Raw genomic sequence first — 24,344 nt, forward strand, 5'->3', positions numbered from 1 at the left:
GGGATGCCTGAACTGGGCTACCCCGGTAATCAGATTGGTGACTACCCTAACTGTCATCATAGAGCCTTCATCCAGTAACTGATGGAAGGAGATACAGAGATCCACAGGCAAACACCAGGCTGAGCTCCAGGAGTCCAGTTGAAGAGAGGGAAGAGGGAGTCTATGAGCAAGGTGGGTCAAGATCATGATGGGAGAATCTAAAGAGACAACTGAACCAAGCTCATATGAACTCACAAACTTTAGACCAACAGCTGTGGAGCCTCCAGGGGACTGGACTAGGCCCTCTGCATAAGCAAGACAGTTGTGTAGCTTGGTCTATTTAAGGGACCCCTGGCAATGGGATCAGGATCTATCCCTGGTGCATGAGCTGGCTTTCTGGAGCCCATTACCTATGGTGGGATGCCTTGCTCAGCCTTGATGCAGTGGGGAGGGGCTTGGACCTGCCTCAATTGAATGTACAAGGCTTTGCTGACTTCCCATGAAAGGCCTTACCTTGTTGGAGGGGGGAATGTGGGATGGGTTGGGGGGAAGAAGTTGGGGGGAGCAGGAGGAAAGAAGAGAAGGGGATCTGTGGTTGGTATGTAAAATAAAAAGAAAAAATTCTTAATTAAATAATAATAATAATAATAATAATAATAATAAAAGAATGGTGCTTGCTAGCCGGGCAGTGGTGGTGCATATCACCACCAGGACTCGGGAGACAGAGGCAGGCAGTGAGACAGAGGTGAGTTCAAGACTAGCCTAGTCCACAGAGTGAGTTCCAAGATAGCCAGGGCTGTTACACAGAGAATCCCTGTCTTGAAACACCCCGCCCCTGCCCCCCAAAAGAATGGTGCTTGCTGTTAGTTTCTGGGAATTCCTCTTATTTCCAGTTCCCTTGGAACTTTTAACTGAGTGAGTATTGAATGTACTAACAGCTTTTACGCATTTGCAGAGATGGTCTGGGTTATCTGGCTAACTATAAGATGCAGAGTCCTCCTTCTATTCTTAAGGGAAGCCTTACTGGTGGTAATAAACTGTGTGAGAACTCACCACTGTATGCAGTTTACTAATGCAATGTAGTCACAGTTTACGTAAATTTAAGGGCGCAATAAAAACACTCATGATAAAGACTGATGTTATGCCCCAAAATGGACATAAGAAGAAATTCTTAATTTTTAACATCTATCTGTGATTGCCTACTTTCACGCTGACTGGCCCAAGAAGCAAAATAAACTACCACTGTGTCAGAATCATACCAACCCTGTGCCAGCAGCTAATAATCCTCTTTCTTCACTCATGTCTCTCAACAGTAATGTGTCTCCATCACCAGGCAGCACTACAGAGGGTGATGACTATTTGTAATTACAGTAACAGCCTCAGCTATTCCAGTATCCCTCTGCTTCAAACATTTGTTTTGTTTTTATTTTTATATTTACTTTTTTCAAGACAAGGATTCTCTGTATAGCCCAGACCATCCTGGAACTCATTCCTTAGACCAGGCTAAGCAACTGGGAGACAAAAGGCAACTGATCAGTCAGCAGAGACTCTTCAACTCTGCACTTGGAAAAGCTGAAGGACACTGCTCAATCCAACCTGCCCTGTCTTTTCCTCCGAATTTACTTTGAGAGGTGAGGAACTTAAAATCTGTTTCTACTCTATGGGCTTAAATGAACGGCCTGGTCTGCCCCTGACTGTGTATGGGACAAGAAGATGCTACTCACCACACTAAAGAAAGCCAGACCATTGGGAAGAATGTCAATGTCCTCAGCGCCAGCTTCTGCAAGTTCAAGGAGGAGATAAATGTCATTATCAAACTCGGCTATTGGTTTAAGATAGCATAACTGTGGCTTTGTTTACTTTATCTGAGTGTCTATTTCTTTAGGGATGGTTCCAATTTCTTTTCCAAGGCACTATTGTTTTTAATAAATGTCAGTCTAAAATCTCTCCCACAGTGAACTTCTGACTTTAAATGCTAGATATTTTATGTTTACTCAAATCAAAGTCAAGTTATCACCACATTTTCAAGTTCGATACAGAACAAGTTGACATCTGCACACTTGTAGGGTAAACATCCAGATGTCTATGTAGAAGTAATTGACAACAGGGGAATATTACTTCCACAAGGAAGGGCCCACAGTCATTTAACCATGCAAATCTCCTGTCCCCCTCTCTGCTCATTCAGTCTGAAGCAAAAAGACATTTTTCTCATTAACAGAGAGAAAACACCTGGGATTACATACTCCCTCTCAAAAAAAAAAAAAAAAATGGAAAAGAAAAAGTGGCTATTTGTTCTCATAAGCAAATAAAACTTCCAATTTAATCTTAAAGTTATAGGAAAAACTAGAAAAATAAAATGAATGATAAGTACGGTAAACTTATGCCCACCACAGCTTCTGATTCCAGTCTCTGGGCTAGGCTACAATTACTATTGATTGTTATTGATTGTCGGCAGTAACCTCCACACAGTATAGCAAAGAATTAGGCGAAAGACCTTCCCCACGGCCTCACTGTACACATTTCGCAGACAGATAATAGAGATCCAAACACAAGAAAGGGATAAAAATGGCTTATATTAAGCCAAATCATGACTCATTCTTTCAGTCCACAAGATCTAATCTTCCTCCTTAAGACCACTCCAAAGGTTACGGCTGAGAAAATTTCTAGGCTGTCAAAACCAAAAAGCATTTATGCCACCGTTCGGGTTTTGATTCATGACCCTGCCCATAGGTGGCTTTTTCCCCCTGTATCTCTTACCTGATCATAGAACAGAAAAGCAAAAAAACCTAATTGAGAACACAAGGAAGTTTACTTTATAACAGTGAGCCCCTGTCAGCTCCTCAGAAGGAAGTCTTAGTACAAAAGATGCTTAAGCGTGTTCTAGTGGTGGGGAGGGGACCTTGGGTCCCTGGAGGGCCACAGATAGGCTTTGGGAAATTTATGAGTATGCTGAACCTCTGCACACTGAAAAATGTCTTGTTTATTTTGCAGATGAGAACTTTTCTGTGACAAGGGTTCTTGATTTATAGCAGATTCATGCAAGGGGCTGTGATAAACTCCAAATGTCTAAGAACCACCAAATATCCTGGTATGTTCAACTTTTGACATTAGATGCTATGTTGTTATTATCATTTACGAAGCTCATGCTTGAGCTGAAAGAAAAAAAGAGAGCTGGGTGGTGGTGGCACACGCCTTTAATCCCAGCACTCGGGAGGCAGAGGCAGGCAGATCTTTGTGAGTTCGAGGCCAGCCTGGTCTACAGAGTGTGATCCAGGAAAGGCGAAAAACTACACAGAGAAACTCTGTCTCGAAAAAAAAGAGACTCTCACAATGTTTAAATCAGTTTAGGAGTTAACTATCATTGGCCTCAGGTGGCCCACATACATGTGCACACAGACACACAGAAACACACACGTAATTCTAGCTGAAGGGTTTTTTCCCCCCTGGGCCCATGTAGTAGAAACTCGATTGACTTTCCCCCCTGAAAATCATTTAAGAAAATTTAACTTCATGTACATATTCATACATATAAAAAAAGAATAACAAAAGCATTAGCACTGTTTCTTGAGTGGGAGAAGGCTGAGGGAGTTTTATTACTTTATTCTTTTCGCTTTTCAAACTTTCTATAGGCAACAGGAATAGCTTTGTAACGGGATTCATGCCTGGCATGTGTGGGGCTGTGTTCAACCCCCAACCCCCAATCTAAATGCATACATAAGTAAATGAACAAATAACTCAATAACAAGATAAAGATACAAGTTTCTCCAAATGCCAGTAATGTAGTAATAACTAAGAACACAAATTTCAAAGACATTTCATTTCGGCCACATTGTACCTTTTTATCCCATTTAATCCTATGGTCCCACTCCAGTGAGGAAATTAAACTTTGTGTCTTGCTTATTTTGGAACATTTTCCAGATCTACTTTCCCATGTTCTTGTCTAGAGCTAATACCACAGTCAGTTTTTATCAGCTCCCATCACCCTCCAATGGCTCCAAGTGAAATCATTTCTTCAGGAAGAAGCTTTCTCCCTTCTCTGACTCTATAGTAATATCAGCAGACAGAGCTGCTAACAGAATTCAGTGCTTACAAAACTATGAGCTCTTTCTAAGTAATTTCCATCATTTCACATAATTTCAGAATACTGAGAAGCAGTATCATTTTCTCATATTTTCTATATAAAAAGAGAAGCCTCTGAAAGGTTAAGCAGATTGTAAATCAATCAATCAATCAATCAGTCAGTCAGTCAACCAACCAACCAATCAGTGTCTCAACTGGGAAGGTGGGATTGGAGTCCTTTGTTATGACCTACGAGTATCAGCCTATTATTTAGTGAACTTTCTGTTCGAACCACAACCTGGTTCTCCCTAAAAACATCACGTGTAGGCAGCAAGATAGCTCAGTGGATAGAGCTTGTCACACAGCCTAACTATCTGAATTTGAGTCCTGGGGCCTACAGAACCTACCCCCAAAGCTGTCCTCTGACTTCCACACAATGATTGATTCATAATAGATAGATAGATGATAGATAGATAGATAGATAGATAGATAGATAGATAGATAGATAGACACATACATACATACATACATACATACATACATACATTTCACTTTGTAAATTCAGTCATGAACAATTCCAAATCTGAGGTTTTCTCCCCAAATTTTTTCTTTGATGCTTTTTACTAAAATGATCACCAGCTCAAGTCTGGAAGCTTTCTTTAAAACCCTTTCTCTAGAAATTCTTCTCAATTAGCACATCTGCTTAGACCCTTCTTCTCAAGTCACCAGCTGTCTGTCTGCGTCAGAGAAGGCCAGCTCTTCCCTGGATCCACACTCCCCTATTTCTTGTTATTTCAGCAACTGTCCATCGTCTGTGTCAGAGAAGGCCAGTGGTTTTATGGTCCCACCTCCTGCTTCTCCCTTAGCAACAGACACGTGACAACACAGCCGCCACAATTCCTTGCTGACATCGATGACCACGTGTGTAAGTTCAGGTCAATAGACATGAGGATAGAAGATATACACAACCATTCAGCAAAATAAGATAAAAAAAAAAAAAACTATGTGCATTCTTTCCTACCCTTTCCTGCATTGAAATGCCAACAAATGAGGTTGTAATCTTGGACAAAAATGGAAGCAATATGTTGGAGACAGTTTTATTACATCATTAACCTTTGCTCGTGAACGTTGACATACAAAGCAGCCATCTGATCACTCTGAGTCCTTTGCTAGACTACCATGTAATAGAAAAATCAAAACAAACTTCTTTAACTACTGTAACTTTCTGACAGTGATTTAGCCCTTAACAAAACCAAAAGGGTACATGTGTGTTACTGTAGCCTGTCTATTTGTTGTTGTTGTTGTTATTATTATTATTATCATCATCATTATTATTTATTATTATTATTATTTAGTCCCACTTTGTAGCTCAAGTTAGTCTGAAATTCACAAAATAGACCAAGGTGACCTTGAACTTATGGTGTTCCTTCTGCCTCTTCCTCCCATATTTCAGGATTACAGGTCTATATCACCATACCCTACCTCTTCTAAATTTTGATTCACTACTCTGGTGCCTATGCCAATCACTCAGAAAAAAAGATACTACTTTTTGTTTTTGTTTTTGTTTTTGTTTTTTTTTGAGACAGGGTTTCTCTGTGTAGCTTTGTGCCTTTCCTGGAACTTGCTTGGTAGCCCAGGCTGGCCTTGAACTCACAGAGATCCGCCTGGCTCTGCCTCCCGAGTGCTGGGATTAAAGGCGTGTGCCACCACCGCCCGGCTTACATTTTAAAATAATGTATAATATCTGAATAATTATCTGGACTCTTTAGTTCTCAGATTCTTGTGTGTCATAAAAAGGGAAAAAAGAAATGTAACTCTGTATTTCATTGACTTGGGCTTGTTTGTCTATTTTTTACACAGGTGGATTGTAGAGCAGACAATAAAAGGTCTAAACCCAAAACAAACTCAGGAGAAGGGAGTGCAGTGATGGAGAAGTTAAAAACTTTGACTTAGTCTATAACTCTGATGCCTACCTTTTGGAAAAGGAGATTATTTTGAGTCTTAAGCTAAGCTCAACCTAACCGGTTCTTGGCATTACACTTTTGATTATGTAGATGCTGGTATTACATGAAATTGTCAGTATGTGAAAGCTTGCCTGTAAGCTAGATCAGGAGGAATTTAAAAACGCAGTAAGTAGTAAACTGACTTCATCACAGAAAATACGCATCTTGTGTGGTACATGGTTAATACCTATTATTGATTGACAGATGATATGGTATGTGACAGATATACATCTAAAACACTTAAGAAATACAAAGAGTTCATTTCCAGTGATGATGAACATAGCACTGTAGTGTGTGTGTGTGTGTGTGTGTGTGTGTGTGTGTGTGTGTGTGTGTGTGATGGGGACAGAGCACTAGCAGAATGGAGTCTCCATTCTTGAATGGATTAGTGTTAAGTGTCAAGTGCACAGCTACTAAAGTCTCCCCAAATAGTTCATCCTCATTCTTGTGCCTCCACAAAAAGATGTTTGTGTGTCCATGAGGATGTTGGCCCAACACACTTATTCCTTGTAATCAAAGACCATCGGATAAGCACCTGCTGTCAATATTTATACCCAGAAGTTTTATTATCCATTACACATTGCTAACATGGCACTCAGCAAATGTTCATATGGTGTGTTCTAACCACAGAGCAAAAACAAAACAGAATGGGGAAAAAAGCACAATTGTAATTAGATCCAAAAATGTATCCCAAATGTGCTTCTAATCACTTATCGTCTCCGCTCGGTTGGCTTCTGAAGAGCCTCAGAGGCATTAAACACTTCAGGAGAGGGGGCATAGGTGACATATCTCCCCCTTCTCTCCAGTTCCAGACAGCAGCTCACACACATCACAACATAAAGGTCACAAATGCAGACAGACGCCTGTTCAGAATACAAATGCTACTGGGCTTGTTCTCCTCAGAGGCACGCTCCATTCCAGTGAGCTGTAACAGGAACACATTTGGCAGTTTGTCCAGTAATGTGTCTGAGTGTGCCCTGTTGTCTTCTCTGAGACTGAAAATCACAGAAGGTGGTCTTCACAGAGCCAAGGGCTGTTCAATAATGTGACAATTATTAACTCAATAGCAAAAGTAACCAAAGAGTTCAGTGACCCTGCCTCCCACTCTTGTCCAACACCCTTCATAGATGTCTCTTGGGTCTTGCCAGATCAGTTCTGAGGCGCTCTCTCTTTCTCTCTCTCTCTCTTCTATTCTTGCCAGGAGGCAGGATAAAGTAAGTTGTTGGATTACTTGGGACTCCACAAAACCTTCAGTTCTAGAACTGGCTGCATCATCCAGCAGAAATCAAGTCGGCCTGGCTTTTGACCCTGAGTCTGGGTGCTCCCCTTAAATGTCTGGACGGTACTAAGAAGGAGAAGCCCCATGAGAACTATTCAGAGCAGGGAGAAGGAGCTAGGAAAGTACGAAGACAGCAATGAAGAAAAGGGGACAGACTCATGAGAAAGACATGAAAAGAACATGGGGTCAGCAGCACACCTGCAGAGAAACTCTGTGCTAACACAGAGACTTAGCTTTTGCTGGGAAATTACTATAAATGCTGTTGGGACTTAGTGTGGTTATAAATTGGTGGCATTATCAGTTTTGTCAACTTGATGGTAATTCAGTGATGATTACCAAAACGTGAAACATTTCCTAAAGACAGAAGTCCCTCTGTTAAGTATCTATTCACAAACATACAAACGAAAGAGCAACAATGATCACTGATTTATGTAAGGAACCTTTCAGCAAGGTGAAGAGAAAATGCAAAGAACAGGAGGACATGTGCATCAGCTGCTCATCTGAAAAGGAGTTAGTGTGCAGAATGCATAAAGAATTCAGATAATCGGGCTGGAGAGATGGCTCAGAGGTTAAGAGCACTAACTGCTCTTCCAGAGGTCCTGAGTTCAATTCCCAGCAACCACATGGTGGCTCAAAACCATCTGCAATGAGATCTGGTGCCCTCTTCTGGCCTGCAGTCATCCATGCTGTATACATAATAAATAAATAAATCTTAAAAAAAAAAAATAGAATTCAGATAATCCCGGAACCAAACCAAACCAAACACCAAAATACAAAATCCAGCTGAAAAATGGGCAACTGTCCCCAGTAAATATTTATCGAAAGAAGACATACAAAGAGCCAACAAAAAAGTTGAATATCTAATTATTAAGGAAGTACAAGTCTAAACTACAGTAAGATAAGATATATCTCACTCCTTTAGAATGGCTCTAATTAAAAAGACCCCCAAACTAAGAAATGTTGGTGCAGATGCAGAGAAAGGGGAAGTCTTACCTGCTGCAGGTGGTGGGGTGTGTGTGTGTATAAATAATATAGCCATTGTGGACAGCAGTGCAGAGGTTCACTGAAGCAAACTACCTATGATCTAGCAATCCCTCTACTGGGTAGATATGCAAAGAAATGCAGTCATTAAATCAAAGACCTATCTGTATGACTATGCTATTGCAGCGATACTTACAACGATAAGAGATAGACTCAATCAAGATGTCCACCCATGGATGTAGACTTAACACATTTGGTAGACCTCATTTGTAGTTATATTAGAACATTATTCTATATAAAAGGATGAAGTCTTGAGCCGGCTGTAATCACAGCACTCAAGATCGTGAGTTTGAGGCTAGATGGAGGTAAACAATAACTGTTGGGCCAACCTGGCCTACACCGTGAGCCTGTCCCCCAAACCAAAACCAAACCAAAAACCTCTCTACAACGAAAACGAAGAGGCAAAGGACAGTCTCCTCTCATCTGCAGCAACAAGACTAGACCTGGAAGATTTTGTGTTGTCAGAACAACCAGGCTCAGAAAGAGAAGAGGTAACCTGTTCTTACTCAGTCGTGGAAGCTAAAAAAACGTTTGTCACACAGAAATAGACTATAACATGGGTCACTAGATGCTGGGAAGACAAGGAGGCAGGGGAATAGCAGACTGAACAGTTCATACCAAAACAGGGTTGGATGTTGTCCTGATGTTCTATAGCACAGTAGAGTAAGTTCGGTCTATACCCACTAAGTAGGTCCTTTAAAATAACAAAGACGGGAAAGTTTGAAGATGTTCAACACTTAGTAGTAGTAGTAGTATCTGAAGAGATGGAAATCTGATTCATTTGATTTAATCATTGCCAATCACATATATGTATAAAATTATAATACTGTACCCCCAAAGAAACATAAACATTTATCATTAAAAAGTTAATAAAGGAAAATAATATGAAATATTTATGTTTGATATAATAAACAAACAAGGTTTCATTTGATGTTCCTTATATACTCTGACCGAACAGGATAAAATAAGTTACTTAGTTAGAAAGTTTGAGGGTTAATATGTTTCATGTAAATATTTAATAATAAGGCATAACTTTGTAGACTGAGGTAGCTCTATAATATCTTTGACAGAAAGAATGTAATGGAAATCTTGTGCACAATTCCCCTTGAAAGTTGGTTGGAAAGTTGACCAGCCACTGGATTTCCCAATTTGATATTTAGTTCAATATTTGTTTGATTTTCTCCTCTTTCCCACTTCCATCTTTTCCCCCTTCCTTTTCACTTTTTTCTTCTCCTTTTTTATGTCCTGGAAATAGGGTGTGCTAGTCTACATCAGGCATTCCTTCAGTTTTAAAATATTAGGTACCTTAATCAAAATAAATATCCTGCCCCACCTTTTTTTTTGTTTGTTTCTAGGTAGTCTATAGAATTCCTTTGCTGAATTAATAATTAAGATAAAATTCCTCTGGAAATGCTCTGTAATCTGGGCAGGAAATTATAAGGTAAGGTAAGAGGTTATAATTAGGAGCAGCCCAATGGGTAAACAAATGTGGCACATATATACAATAGACTTTTTTTCAGCCTTAAAGCCCAGCATGGGAACCCATACTTGTAATACCAGTACTTTCGAGGCAGGAGCAGAAAAATTTTGTTGTTGTTGTTGTTTTGAGACAAGGTTTCTGTGTATAACAGTCCTGACCATCTTGGAACTTGCTTTGTAGACCAGGCTGGCCTTGAACTCACTGAGATCTGCCTGCCTCTGCCTCCCAAGTGCTGGGATTAAAGGAGTGCACCACCACCTCCTGGCCCAGAAGGATTTTTATGAGTTCAAGGTCAGTTTGAGCTACAAAAGTGAGTTCCAGTTTAGCTTGGCATAAAGTATAAGTTCTCTGATAATGAAAATACATTTAACATTACTGAATTTTATACTTCAGATGGTTAAAACATACTTTTTAAAAATTTAAAGAAACAAAAAGCCTCACAACATACCAAATGTGCATTAAAAGGAAACTTAACAAATAAATCATAGAACATGGAAATATTCTATGATTCGAGGCCAAACAAGCATTTTGAGGCCAGCCTGGTCTATATGGTGAGTTCCAGGCTAGTCAGGGCTATATAGACTATATCTCAAACAAAAACAAGCAAACAAATGAACAACCCCCCCAAAGTAAACAAAACAACAACAAAAGAAAGGCCGAGGTGGGACTTGGGTCATCATAGCTCAGGTGATAAAGTGCTTGTCTTGCTGACATAGAAACCTGAGTTCGATCCTGTCTAGGCAAATGAGAACTACTGTCTCCAAACAAAATGAAGAAAAGCAAGGTAGATAGCACCTAAGAAACATTAGCTGAGCTTGTCTTGTAGCCTGCACACCTATACACACAAATGCCCCCCCCCACACACACACATTCACCTGTGAATGAGTGCAGGAGCACACTCACAAGCACGTGTACACACACACACACACACACACACACACACACACACACACAAAACTGTGCATACAGACACCTGTACAAACCTGAGAAATAAATCTACATACTCCAATTCATGGTGCTGCCGGAAGGACAACAGATCATTAGGATGCCATTTCTGACAACAGTCATGTATATATTGACCTGCACGTGCACTAAGTCTGTGGGGGAATCTCTAGAGCTGCCCCTGAGAAAGAATGAAGTTTGCTGAAGACTGTTCTGTTTGCCACTTTAGATTGCATTTGAACACAAAATGTTTATATGAACTTCTCACAGAGAGTAGTGTTCAGCTATTAAAAAGGAAGGTAGTTATGTGGATAGAATTGGCCAAAACATAGTATTAAGTGAAAAACTCTGATTCAGAAATATTCAAACTTATTAACAGTGTTATTGGCTATAAGGAGCAGGACACTTCTGCACAAGATCAATTTTAATTTGCTTTGAACAAAATCCAACTTTCTCTCCCATGGCCAGATGCTGTCTCACAAAGGCTAGAAGGGGCACAATGTTACTTACTTCCACACTACAGCTCTTAGAGTATTCTTTAAAAAAGCCCAAGAGTTTTTGAGTCTAAAAATCTTCAAAGTCAACACTATAAGTAACGAACAGGAAGCCCAAGCTTTGCCCATGTTCATGCTGCAGTGTGTGTAGCAGGACCAGAGCAGGAAACAAGGTGTTCTGACATCTGACTCTCTCTAATCACACCATGGGCTGCCGTTAAGAAAAGCCAGCACTTCTGTCACCTGTTGATAAGTTAAAAGTAATTACTAAGAATCTACTGACTCCTGGGGACTTTGGTAGATGGCAAAGGTAAAAACCAACAAGACAGGGACTCTGCCCTGAAGGAAACTACAGAGAAGGTGGAGAGGCCCACTGCGCCTGTACAGATCCCTCGTTGGCTGCTGAAGACCCGAGCTGTTCTTAGAAGCTGCCCCTGAGACTTGGACACCATGCCACATCCTACCTAGAGTCAGGAGGGCAGGACCCACCCTGAGTATCTGCTCTGCCTTCTGTGTTCACAGCTAAGAAGATTAAATAAGAGTTTGTTGTTGCTCTTCTGGTGGTTTGAATGAGAACGGCTCCCATAGGCTTGTACGTTTGAATGCTTGGTCCCCAGTTAGAGAAGGTGGTTACAAAAGGTTGGGAGGTGTGGTTTTGTTAGAAGAGGTGTGTAACTAAGGGTGGGCTTTGAGGTTTCAAAAGCAGGCCCATTTTTCTGCAAATTGTGGATCAAATGTTAGATCTCAGCTACTGCTACAGTGACATGGCGGTCTGCATGCTTCTGCAGTCCTGGTCATGATGGCCATGGACTAACTCTGAAACTGTAAGCAAGCCTCTAATTAAATGTTTTCTCTTATAGGTAGCCTTCGTCATGGTGTCTCTTCACAGAAACAGAAAAGTAACTAACACCCTGCTGCTGTTGTTGTTTCCAATAAATAATAGTAAGCATCAATTGAAGAAGTGAGTAGCTGTTCCAGGTTTGACCTGGAAGTACTACCCCTAGTGAGGCTTCTGGTAACTGTCATGCCTACCTATGACCTGCCCCTGGGGCAGGGCCAAGATGGGAGCCCTTAAGACCCGAGGTCTGGATGTGCCAGGTCTCTTGGTTCCTTGTGATCCTGGATGCTGGATGATAGACCCAGCAGAGTTCTCCAGAGAACACCACTGGACTGCACTTCACCTCTCCTGGATCCTGTAACCAACCCCTTTACTGGCTGTAAGTTACCCCAAAATAAGCCTCCTTTTTAACTACATGGAGTTGCCTTAATAAATTCCCCAATATCTGGCACCCAATGTGGGCCATGAACCCATGACCCTGGGATTAAGAATCCCATGCTCTACTGACTGGAGTTGCCTTAATAAATCTCCCAAAAATTTTTCAGGGAGAAGACGAGATGTTGGTGACAGAACGGTGAGCAAGATCAATACTGTTCCTACTTATGCAGAATACACCTTCCTTCCAAATTCCCACCACTAGTTGACCACTAAGATATCAGAACATAGACTGCAGGGGGCATATAAAGTTTTAACTATATAACTATATAAACAATTTAAAGAAGTCCCCAAGGGAACCAGAGATCAAACAATAAACATATACACAATGAAATGGCCCAAGAAAGAAGAAATACAGGAAACCTAAGATCAAAAAGAATGGGCCAAAGAATGAGCTGTACTAATAACTGTTGAATGACAGCAGAGACATAGACAGCACCTGCCAGCGAGCACCAGACGGTACCGTGAACCGCAAGCATCTTCTCATACATACCGATTCCTTTAATCAAGTGGCAGTTTGGAAGGTCTACAGACTCTACTTCTCTGGAGGCTTTGAGTCGATTTCTGGTGGAAAAACAAAAGAGAACTATTTGTGTATGTGTTTCCTGCTTCATCTCAGAAAGGTTTTTAAGTGGCATAGAGCAAGCCATAAAGGAGATGAGAGAGATGGGGTGAAAATGCATGTAGGAACATACAAAGCACAAGAAACAACATTAATTTCATGGGGCACTTAGTTCTCCACATGGGCAGGGTTGAAAGACAGAGCTGTGAATTCAATAAATAACACACGCTTGCAATTTCCTGGAAAAATATAAACAGAGCACCGGCTCTGTAGTCTCATGGCTCTATCTCGGGAAGGGAGGGCAGATGTTCAGCCAGAAGCCCATCATTCTACTGAGGATCCAAGTGATGAAAAATGGCAGTGAGTTTCCCTCTGTGGGGAGAAGCTACCAAGAGGAAAGGGCTGGAGAGGTGGGGTTCACAGTGAGATGGTTCAGTGGGTAAAGGTGCCTGCGGCCAAGCCTGGCCACCTGACTTCCATCCCCCGGACTCACCTGGTGGAAGGGGAAAGCATTGCCACAAGTTGTCCTCTGCCTCTACATTGGTATCCTTCTCACTCTGGCACATGTACAAAGTAAAAATATGAATGCAATTTCAAAAAGGAAGAAAGAAAAGGCTGAGGATGTGGCACCATGGGTAGAGCCCTTTCCTGACTCACACAGAGCCTTGAGTGTGCTCCTCAGTGTGGTGGCACATGGCTTCAATCCCAGCACTCAGGAGGTGGAGGCAGAAGGATCGGTAGTCTGAGTTCATCCTCGGAGGATGTAGAGAGATTGAGACCAGCCTGTGATGCATGGATGTCTCCAGCATTAAAAACTTTAAAAGATACTAGCAATTTGTCAGAGCCTGACACACAGCAGAGACTCAGGAACAGTTATTAAGGAATTAGAAAGTCTCCATCCTTTTGATAATATTTTTGGGGATTAGAAGTTTGGAGAACAGCAGTCACATCTGTAACTAACAGAATTACTTGCTCAAGTGCATGTGTGTGTTGTGGGGTTGTTTAAGGAAGACTCCAAAGTAATAATAAAGGAATGTTGGGGACTAGGTGGTTATCTCCTACTTCCCTTCCGCCCCTGAGGCCTGCCAGGCAGTCTGAGCCAGCACACATGGAAACTTTTATTTTGAAGGCCACATACTCTCGGCTTTCTGCACCCACCTCCTGTGTTCTCATCCTCTGTCTCTGTTCTGCAGCCTGCAAACTGACAGGGAATGTTACACTTCCAACCTGGTTTCCATACATTTAAGAGTCAAAGTAACAATTTGTTTTGTGCTCCTCTGTCCTAGTCTCTGACGGCTTCTGCCTCCCAGGCCTGAAGAAGGGCCTTAGGCAACAGGAAGGAGGCCTGGGCCTAGATAACCCAGAACCTACAGGATGGTGCCGACTACACGTGGCCGTTCATAGCATATGTAAAGTTTACAGAAAAATGCTTTAAATGTATTATTAATGTTTGTGAGGATAATGTGTGTGTTGGGGGGATGCAAGCAGGTCTTACAATATGTGGAGGTCAGAGGGCACTGTTGTGGATTTGGTTCTCTCCTCCCACCGTTAATGGGTTCTGAGGATAGAATTCACACGTCAGGTTTGTACAGGAAGCACTTTACCCTCTGAGCCATCTTTCTGGTGCCAACACAAAAATAATGCAATCAAATAACATTATATTCCTTGAAATGCAGCCATAAAGCAAATAAATACTCTGTGAGTATGTAAAGGCAATAAAAGATACATTAAATAAATAAAAGTTTAAAAACGAATGCAATAGAATATAATGAATCTCAGTCCTAGGTGTTCCTAGAGCAGTTTAAGAAGCAAATAGCAACAACAAAAAGAGGTACAAATAATTGAAGCGGCTGTCGCAAGAACGGTACCGATAAAATTGATGCCAGTGGTCACGGCGATTGAAGGAAGGAAAAATAGCTATAATTTGCCGTGGATCTACATTGGTCACTGTTTTATCCGATATACCTCAGTGAATTCATTCAATTCTTCAACTAACCCGGTGAACTGGGTACCATCAGCCCCATCCAACATACGATAAAACCAACTCAGAGAGACGGAGGCAAGCTTCCTTGCAGTTGTTTGTTTGAGAGCCTTGGCTTTTCTCTCGGTTCTTTTCTCAGACAAAGGTGAAGAGATCTGGGTTCTTGGGTTATCAGTACTACATCCATGACCCCTGGCAGGCAGGTCAGTGGGTCCCTGTAGGTCTCAGTCTTCTTCACAGATACAGTAAGGAGGAGCCTAGAAAACTTCCAGATCCCACCGACGGCATTGTGGGATGTGGAGATGTGGAGATGCATTTAATCAACGGGTTCTAGTAAGCGTCCTGTGTTGTCGTGGATGCTGATTTTATACAACTTGCTGATGAAACCTGCTACACTATATACAACTGGGGATGAAACAATGCTCGTCAACCTTCTCAAAGGAGAGCTGGAGGACTATTAAGTTGAGAAACTGTGCAACTAAATGTAATTTATTCCAGGTAGCAGGTTCTGATGCACTGTTACTAAACAGGGCCATCTTCATCTAGGTTAGGTGCACTGTGCCATCGCTATAGATGCAATCTATCTAGTGATAATACTGTAGAGTCACAGGAGAGCTGAGTGTGACTGTTAGTTAACCAAAGAATTTTCCCCTGGCTCTCCTTCATTAGAAAAGGAGAAGGAGATTTGCTTAAATCCTCCATGGCCCAGTTGCCCCAGGAGGTCATTTTCCCTGGAAGGGCTCTCTGCCTCCGCTAGCGACTGGAATATATATTCTATCTACCCCAGATGCTACGGCTTCCCAGAACCAACACCACCTCCACTTTTCACGCTTCTTCCATGGTCTTCCCACGGGAGAGGTGGGAAGACCCATGACCTTTTATGTAGGTGTATTCAAAGGAGTTAAGTTTTGAAAAAAAAAATCTCCCTAGTGGGGACAACACAACAAGAAATCCAGCTACCCTCCATTCTTCCTCTACAACCGGGACACACACATAATGCTTGCTTCAACTGCAGGCATTCTGCACTCCTAAGGGGAATGAGGATGTAAAGTCGAGAGTGAAGGGTTAAGTCACACAAATATACAAATAATCTAGTTGTTTGAGTCCCATGTGATTCTCTCAACACAGAAGTAAAATGACTAGTCCAGGGTGTAGGGTAAGCAGCACTGTCTGTGGATTTGGGCTATCTGGCTACGAACCAGGAACTCTTAAATGACAGTCATTGACAAGAAATCAATCTCTTTTTCATTCTGGAGACAGCAGGTCCTACCTAGACTGGATCTGGACAGAGGGCTGTTGTCATCCTACCTGAAGACAGGGAGCAGTAAGACATGCTACACAATGGTGCAATGTGCTCTGGGTAAAGGGAACCCTGCAACAACCAACCAGACTTTTTCTCTTCACCATATCTCTCTGCCTTTGAATTTAAAAAAGTTGACAGGGCTTTATCTTCTGTGTACACACGTATATAAAAAGGAGTTTTATCTTCTATACACAGACTTAGAAAGCCCTTTGGAATTTGCCCCTACGGCCCCTGCAATGCTTACACTAGGTAACTGAAATTTGTTCTTAGGCATGTAAACCTGGGGAATTTCGTTCAATCATGGGGAAGCCAGGAAGCTTTGCGGGAACTGGGCCATCGGGTACTAGAAACTGAAGAGCACAGACACAGCCCTAAGGAATTCCCAGTTGGACTCACCAGCTAATCTCTCCAGAAGTCAGTTATTTACATGCGAATCAGAGAAAGGAAAGTATCTATCTAAGGAGACAGTGAAGGCACAAAAGCAAAAGGATGTTCTCCTCAAGTGTCAATCAATGTACCTTTGGGGTACGTAGATCAGCTGGTGGAGGGCTTGCCTGGCACACACAAATCCCTGAGTTCGGCCCCTAGGTTGGCATAAACTAGGCTTGCCTGCACAAGCTTGTAATTCCAGGACTCAGTAGATAAAGGCAGGAAGACCAGACATTAAAGCCCAAGACCAGCCATCTCGGGCTACATAGGAAATTTGAGGCTAACCTGGGCGACATGAAAACCTGTATTTTTTTTTTCCTTTTAAAGTTTACTTATTTATTGCCTAACATAACGAAGTTCTACTCTTATTTAATGCACGTGTATGCATGTATGGTGCATGTGTGTTGGGGGTATGTGTGTATGTATCTGTACATGCATGGGTGAAGGCCAGCAGTCAATCTCAGTTGACTACCTCAATAGCTGTCCACATAATTTTTTGAAAGAAGAGCTCCCACTGGACTTGGAACTCACTGATTAGCTAAACTAGCTTGCTAATGAGCTTCATTCAGGGTTACCTTCTCCTCACTCTAAGTCTGTGCTGTGTTTATAGACAGACACTCACATTGGTGGCTTTTATGTGGTGTTGGGGACCTGAACTCAAATCTTCATGGTTGCCCAGTGGCCACTTTACTGAGCCATCTCCCCACCCAAGAAGACTCTGGACAAAGTGAGCAGCACATTGTAGTCACACAATAAATGATGATGATGATGAGGATGGCAAAGACAGAAATAAAAAGGCTGCCCCTTCTGAAGGGGTCTGAAGGGAACTCTAGAACTTTCCTGTTAGAGTTATGATAAAAGGCGTCCGGCATCAGCTGCTGGGATGGCTCAGTGGACAGAAGTCCCTGCTACTCAGTCTTGACCTGAACATAAGGTAGATGGGCAGAACCAACTCCCAGAAGTTGTCCTCCGAGTACATTCACACACACACACACACACACACACACACTAATGACAACAATAACATTTTTTAAAGTTTTAAAGGTACAAGCATCCAAGCAAACTGTTGAGACTTGTGTCTTGGGGTTCCTGGCCACGCTTTGTTCTCTGGTGTACTAAAGTCTCACGACTCGTCCATGTCTGTCTCTGCAACAGGCAGCAACTAGCCTGGGAGTGCCGGCCTACCTCTACTTTCTCCTCTGTTGCCCAAAAAGGGAGGAGCAGAAAGGGTGGCAATCTTCCCTGGGGAACCTTAGCCAGCCACAGCTCAGCGGGATAAAAGACAACTTCAATGACATTTATCCATTGGGGACAAACTTAATGAAAATTTATCCATTGTTTATCTAAAATGCAAGTTGAAATTTAAGTGGGCATCCTGGGAGAGAAAACAGCTTGACAGCCAAAGTCCCATTTTTAATAATTGAATAAGCAGATAGAAGGGACTAGATAGAGCAAAAGGAGCAGCACAAAGCAGCCAGCTTGCTCTGAAAAGCCTTTCCAACAGGGAGCTCGGAGCACCCTGTTCTTTGAAGTAGGGTCTGAGAGGAGCAGGCTGCATTTGATCTTGTCACCACACTGCAGGCAGGAGACTCAAGCTATGCTTCAGTTACACGGACACCATACTAATACAGGGTACCTAGTCAGACCTGTCCTTAGTGTAATGATGTCATCGCAAACTGCATGCTTACACTAAAAATATGTTATATGTATATTGCTAAGAATGACAGGGCCTGCTGAGATGGCTCATTGGTAAAGTGTTTCCTGTACCAACATGAGGACCTGAGCTTGGTCCTTTGCACCCATGTGAAAGTTGTACACAGTAGCACAGGTCTGAAATCCCAGTTCTAGGGTGACAGAGACACTGGAATCCATGGAGTCTACTGGCCAGTAGTTGAGGAAGACACTCAGTGTCCACCTTCAACCTCTGAGTGTGTGTGTGTGCACACACAAATTCATACATGTACAAACATACATATAGCATATATACACACACAAAATGGTTCTCTATTTATATGAAACCCAACTTAACTGGTAAACACGTTTGTTTTGGGGGGGTTGGGACAGGGAACAATCTACACAACACTGATCTCCCCCATCCTATTCTCACATCATCCCATTTGGAGCTTCAACTATCCAATGAAGTCACCAAGTCACCAGGCACAAAATCACTATTCATAAAAGTTTATCTCAGTCAGGGTTTTGTAAAGAAAGTTCGCACCAAGTTGTAAATTACCTATCCTGTGCATTCAGTGTGTGTGTGAGTGTTTGTGTGTGTGTGTGTGTGTGTGTGTGTGTGTGTGTGTGTGGTGTAGTGTGTGTGCGTTGTGGATGCGTGGATGTGGATGTATGCACCCATGTGCATACATGTAGAAATCATATGAGGACCATGGGTTTCTTCCTCTGTTGCTCTCCACCATATTACCGAGAGCCAGCCTGGGGTTATGGGCATGCACGGCCCTGTCGGATTTTTATGTGAGTACTTTGGATTCAAACTCAGGTCTTTGTGCTTGCACTCCCAGCACTCACCAGTAGCCATCTCCCCAGCCACACTAGCTGTTGACTGTGTTTACTTTTCATAAATCTGTAACTATAATTGTCACTCAAAGGGACTTAAACGTTGGACTTTAAGGTCAGCAAGAACAGGGGGAAAGTTGACTAATGACTAAGAAAAATTCATCTCGTGGAAACATTAATGATTTAACTATTAGTGATGACTGGATGAGCCCAGGAATTTTTGTGTCTTATTCTTAACGCTGAGAGCTGAACGGACGGCACAAAATCACTGAAGTCTCAAGACCTCAAAAGCACAGGAAACAGAAACAAGAGGCTACATCCAGCTGGAAAGCTTCTGTCGAATGAAACAACCAACCAAAAGATTCGGGACACAACCCACGGAAAGGGAGGATGCATCGGAGATACATTTGATAACAGCCCAAACCTGTAAGAAACTTGCACAACGCATTAGCAAAACCAAGCAGCACAAGCCAACAAAAACCCAAATAAGCCAAAGCCCTGAGTAGAGATTTCTTAGAAGACAAGTGTTGGCCAACGTGCTTGTGAAGAAATAACCAATGTCATTAACCATCACAAGATGCAAATGGAGCTCTCCAAGAGGTACTGTCTCACTAGTTAGAATGACTGCTACCAAAGGGAGCTAAAGTAATAGTGGGCACATCTTTAGACTGGAGATTAAACACATGGTCCCACATAGGCTGACACTCTACCACTGAGCTATGCACCCTGTTCAGAAAGAGAACATTTTTTTTCTTTTCTTTTCTTTTTTTTTTTTGAAATTGTGGGTGATAATGTTAAATGTTACACCACTGTGGAAACAATATGGAGATGCCTTAAAATGTATTTAAGTATAAGTACTGTATAGGATCCAGCAATCCCAGTACTGGATATAGATCCAAAGGAAATGAAACTCAGACTGTAGAGATACTTGCATTGTGATAGCTTCCCAGCATATACACAACAGCTCCCAAATGGAAACTCCCTAAGGGCCTAGCAAAGATAGATGGGAAAGGACAATGCGGTAGACATGTAAAATGGATACAATGTCATGCTATTCAGTGAGAGAAAAGGATAACGGAGAAGCAAGGTGTTGCATGTCAGTAATCTAGTCCTGAGGAGACTGAAACAAGATTTTCATGACACAGATGCCAGTCTGGGCTAGAGAGAGAGAGAGGCCCTGTCTTAAAGAGCCAGGAAGGAGCCAGTTGTGGTGGGTGGTGGTGCACACCTTTAAACCCAGTACTCAGGAGGCAGAGGCAGGCGGATCTCTGTGAGTTCAAGCCAACCTGGTCTAAGGAGCGAGTTTGAGGACAGCCAAGGAAGGATGTCAGGAAGAAAAGGAAGGAAGCAAGGAAGGAAAATGGGAAAACTCACAGATAAGTGTGAAGACTAATAGAAGTTGAAGTGTAACTGGTTACCAAGGCTAAGGATGAGCCAGTGGTGGCAGAGGCATTGGCCAGAGGGTACAGCACTGGGATAAAAGGCAGGGGCAAGGAGTTCCGCTGTCTTCAGCAGCGCAGCGACCGTGACTAACAACAGTGGATGCTTCCATCTAGAAAGGAAGGGTTTTTACTGTCTGCATCTCAAAAAACAGAGCAGTGCTCAAGGTGCTTATCATCACAGGTCTTATATGTCGAAACATGAACATTGTAGCCCATAAGTATGTATACTTATATCGATCAAAACCAGAACATGGCCCACACTGATCTAATGCATGAATGTTCTGCAGAAGCATTACAAAGAAGGCCAACACTGCCGTTCCCTACCACGGGCATAAGCACCCCTCCTTGTTCAATGCTCCCACCTCCACACGCTCTTCACACTGCCTTATCACCAAGGGAAGCTGCAGCTAGGGGACATTGGAATTATCTTGCAAGCTGTACTATTACTTTGGCCTTGCTGCTCATTCCTGGAGACGCAGTCTGGGTCTCCTTTATCAGCCTTCTGTGATTCTTTAACTCTTTTTCCCACATCCAGTCCAGTAGCAGCATACAATACACAGGATTATCAAGAGAAGGGTGGGGTCTGTGTTTCGATTTCGTACCGTGGTGCTGGGGCGGGAACCCCGAGCTTCATGCATGCTGGGCAAGTGCTGTGTCACTGAGCTGCACTGCAGATCTTTAGGAAAGAGCTATACTATACGTCAAAGAAAAGAAAATCCTGTGGATGGTGATGGTGTGTGCCTGTAATAGCCGCAAGGCAGGAGACCAAGAATCCTGAGTTTCGAGACTGACTGGGCTTCAAAATAGAGGATACACAGTGAGACTTCACCTTAAAAAAAAAAAAAAAAATTGAAGGCCTAGGCCCCTCCTGGACCAACTGAATTAGAATTTGTCACGTGGTGCCACTTGGCCATCTCCAGGATATCCTAACATCCATTGCTCTGCTTCAGGCTCATTTGTACAACGCACAACTCCTTAGATCAGCTTGATACTAAACAACCAATAAGCACTAACACCTCCCTGCTGCCCATCAGGGAGAGCCCAACTTTGCCACCTCAAAGGTACCCTCCAGGTTTGCCCCGCCCTTCTCATCCGACTTCACGCTGCCCTGTGGTTGCTGCTCTACAGCCTTCCCTAATATGGCCCCTTTGCGGGCGCTGCGTTTGCCACAGGGGGCTGGCCTCCTTCACCGACCATAGCTGTCAGATCGATGCCCTTCCTCCTTCCAGAACACCTCCGGAAGACCGCAACCTTTCTCTTTAACTCTAGAAAGGGATTTTCCTGTTTGGGATAGCCAGTTACGATAGTTTTCTCCTGTATCGGAAAGGACTTCACTTAGGGCTTCCAGTTCTCTACAGGAACCTGGAGCAAAGGTGTACCTATTACCTAGAAGGCGTTCAACTGTTCTGGAACTCTTTTGCAAGAGGCTTATAAAGTTTGAATTGGTAATTTGAAAGCATGATATCTACCCAGAATGTTTTCGCTGTAGTTAAAATCTAGCAATCGCTCGCTCGCTCGTGCTCCTGGAGCTCTGGTGAATAAATAAGGAAATGATGTAAGAACAGTAGCCGCCTCTGTCAAGCGTCTTTGATCTCCAGAGCCAAGACTAGAGCGCTGAAGTTTCCCCAACTATTATGGTGGGGAGGGATGGGTTCCGGCGGAGAACAGCACCAGTGACCTGAAATAAAACTGTATAATTAGAGCGTCCACGCATGAGTAATAGTTTTGTTTTCAAATTAAAGCACTGGGTTTGCCCTTGGGAAATTTGCAAAGCTCGCACTTGTCCGCCTAGGCAGAGCAACTTCCTTAGCCACCAGCAAAGGCCAGGAAACTTTTCACAAAGTCTCTAGGTCGTGGTGGCAGTGGGCTGGGACGGCTGAATGGGACACCGGTGGAGATCCAAAGTTCTTCCCTCCGCCGGGTTCCCCGAGCTGCGGAAGCTCGATCACCGGTGCCCCCACAAGCTGCTGGGCCATTCCAACCTGAGGACCTGCGACCCGGGGTCCTCGGCAGCACCTACCTGAGTGCCAGGAACCGCTCGCCCAGCAGCGCCAGCCCGATGCCCAGCAAACTCAGAGCCACCAGCCGCCCCATGGCGCGGGACCCGCCCGCCGTCTGGCTCCGGCCTGGCCCGGCTGCTCGGGACGCTGGGCCAGCTCCCCGCCCCGAGCGCGCGGCCGCGCCCGGTCCCCGCCCCGAGCGCCGGCTCTGCAGCCCAGGCTCCGCCCGGCGCCGCCGCGGCCTCGGAGCACACCCGCACATGCCGGCGTGGGAACCCGACTAAGCCGACTCCTGTCCAAACACCCCGCCAAAGCTCGCCCGGCTGCACCTGCTCAGCTCCCTGGGAAACTTTAGGGTGACCTTTGTGGAGTTTTCTTGTCTTAGTTAAGTTTGGGGTTTGCTTCTGTTGTTTTGATTTGGTGTTTGGGGGGATTTTCCCTCCCTCCCTCTTTTTTTTTTAAATTTTTTATTTTTTTTATTTTTATTTTTTTTATTTTTGGTTTTGAGAAACTAGGAATCAAACCCAGGACCGTGTCCGTATTAGGCAGATACTGAGCCACATCTACAATCACAGAACAGTTTGGTTGTTGGATATATGTGTGCAATATTTTTACATTTAAATCCAAAATGTATTTAATATTAAATGATGTCGAAAATGGATTAAACATTATGTATTAAATATATAATATATATTAAAATTGTACTTTTTATTTCCTTTTGTTTTATTAAACATCATATACTAAATGTATAACATATATTAAAGTTGTATTTTTTTTTTATTTCTTTTTGTTTTTTAAAACAAGGTCTCATGTAGTCGAGGCTGGCAGTGAAATTCTGATCCTCCTGCCTCCAAATGCTTGGGCCACTCATGGCCCTGACTAGAGTAATATGTTTTGGTTTAGGTTTTTTATTTCATATGCATGGATGTTTTGTTTGCATGTATGTCTACAGAGGTCAGAAAAGGGTGTCCAATACCCCAGGAAGTGTAGCTAGTGTTCTTAATGCTCAGCCATCTCTCCAACTATGATAGTTTCAAATAGCTCTTTCCTTTTTCTTTTTCTTTATTGTTGGGGAAAAAAAAAGTTCTGGACTGTTTATAAAGGTGGAATAACATCCTTTTATATTAAGATTTATATTGGACAAAAATCCCACAAACTCAGAATTCATTGAGTATTAGTAAATTTTCTCTTCTTTCTCCCTTTTCATTTTAATACTCATATATTTATGTACACTTATATTTTTATATTCATGAGGAAATAAAAGGTATAAAAAGGGAGCTCACACACTGAGATTGGGACAGCTGCTGACTGTAACTGCAATAATCTGAAATCAGTTTCTAATTGTTCCAGGGTTTAATTGCCACCTGCAGAAGTTAATGCAGAAGTTAAAACCAGTGGATTCTTAAAGAACATCATTCTTTGACAGTGTTTTATTATTGTAGCCTAGGCTGACCTTGAATTTGAGGCTTTCTTGCCTTACCCTCAAGAGGATTACCAGCATATGCTGCCACATCAGGCCAAACTTCTGTTTTGTAACCAACTATTAAGGAAAAGCAGATGCCA

General features: G+C 42.8%; 1 protein-coding gene across 1 annotated transcript in view; it reads right to left on the reverse strand.

The window, feature by feature from the left end:
* Positions 1-22,935, reverse strand: part of Pon2 (paraoxonase 2) — a 32,867-nt gene extending 9,932 nt beyond the window's left edge. The window contains exons 1-3 of the mRNA XM_059257352.1: positions 22,802-22,935; positions 13,044-13,114; positions 1,704-1,759 (exon numbers count right to left, since the gene is read on the reverse strand). Of these exons, the coding sequence (XP_059113335.1) occupies positions 1,704-1,759; positions 13,044-13,114; positions 22,802-22,875 (201 nt within the window). The 5' untranslated portion in view covers positions 22,876-22,935. The remainder of the gene's footprint in view (positions 1-1,703; positions 1,760-13,043; positions 13,115-22,801) is intronic.
* Between the last annotated feature and the right edge of the window lie 1,409 nt (positions 22,936-24,344).

The sequence above is a fragment of the Peromyscus eremicus genome, chromosome 3 (genome assembly GCF_949786415.1).
Source record: "Peromyscus eremicus chromosome 3, PerEre_H2_v1, whole genome shotgun sequence".
Taxonomy (NCBI): domain Eukaryota; kingdom Metazoa; phylum Chordata; class Mammalia; order Rodentia; family Cricetidae; genus Peromyscus; species Peromyscus eremicus.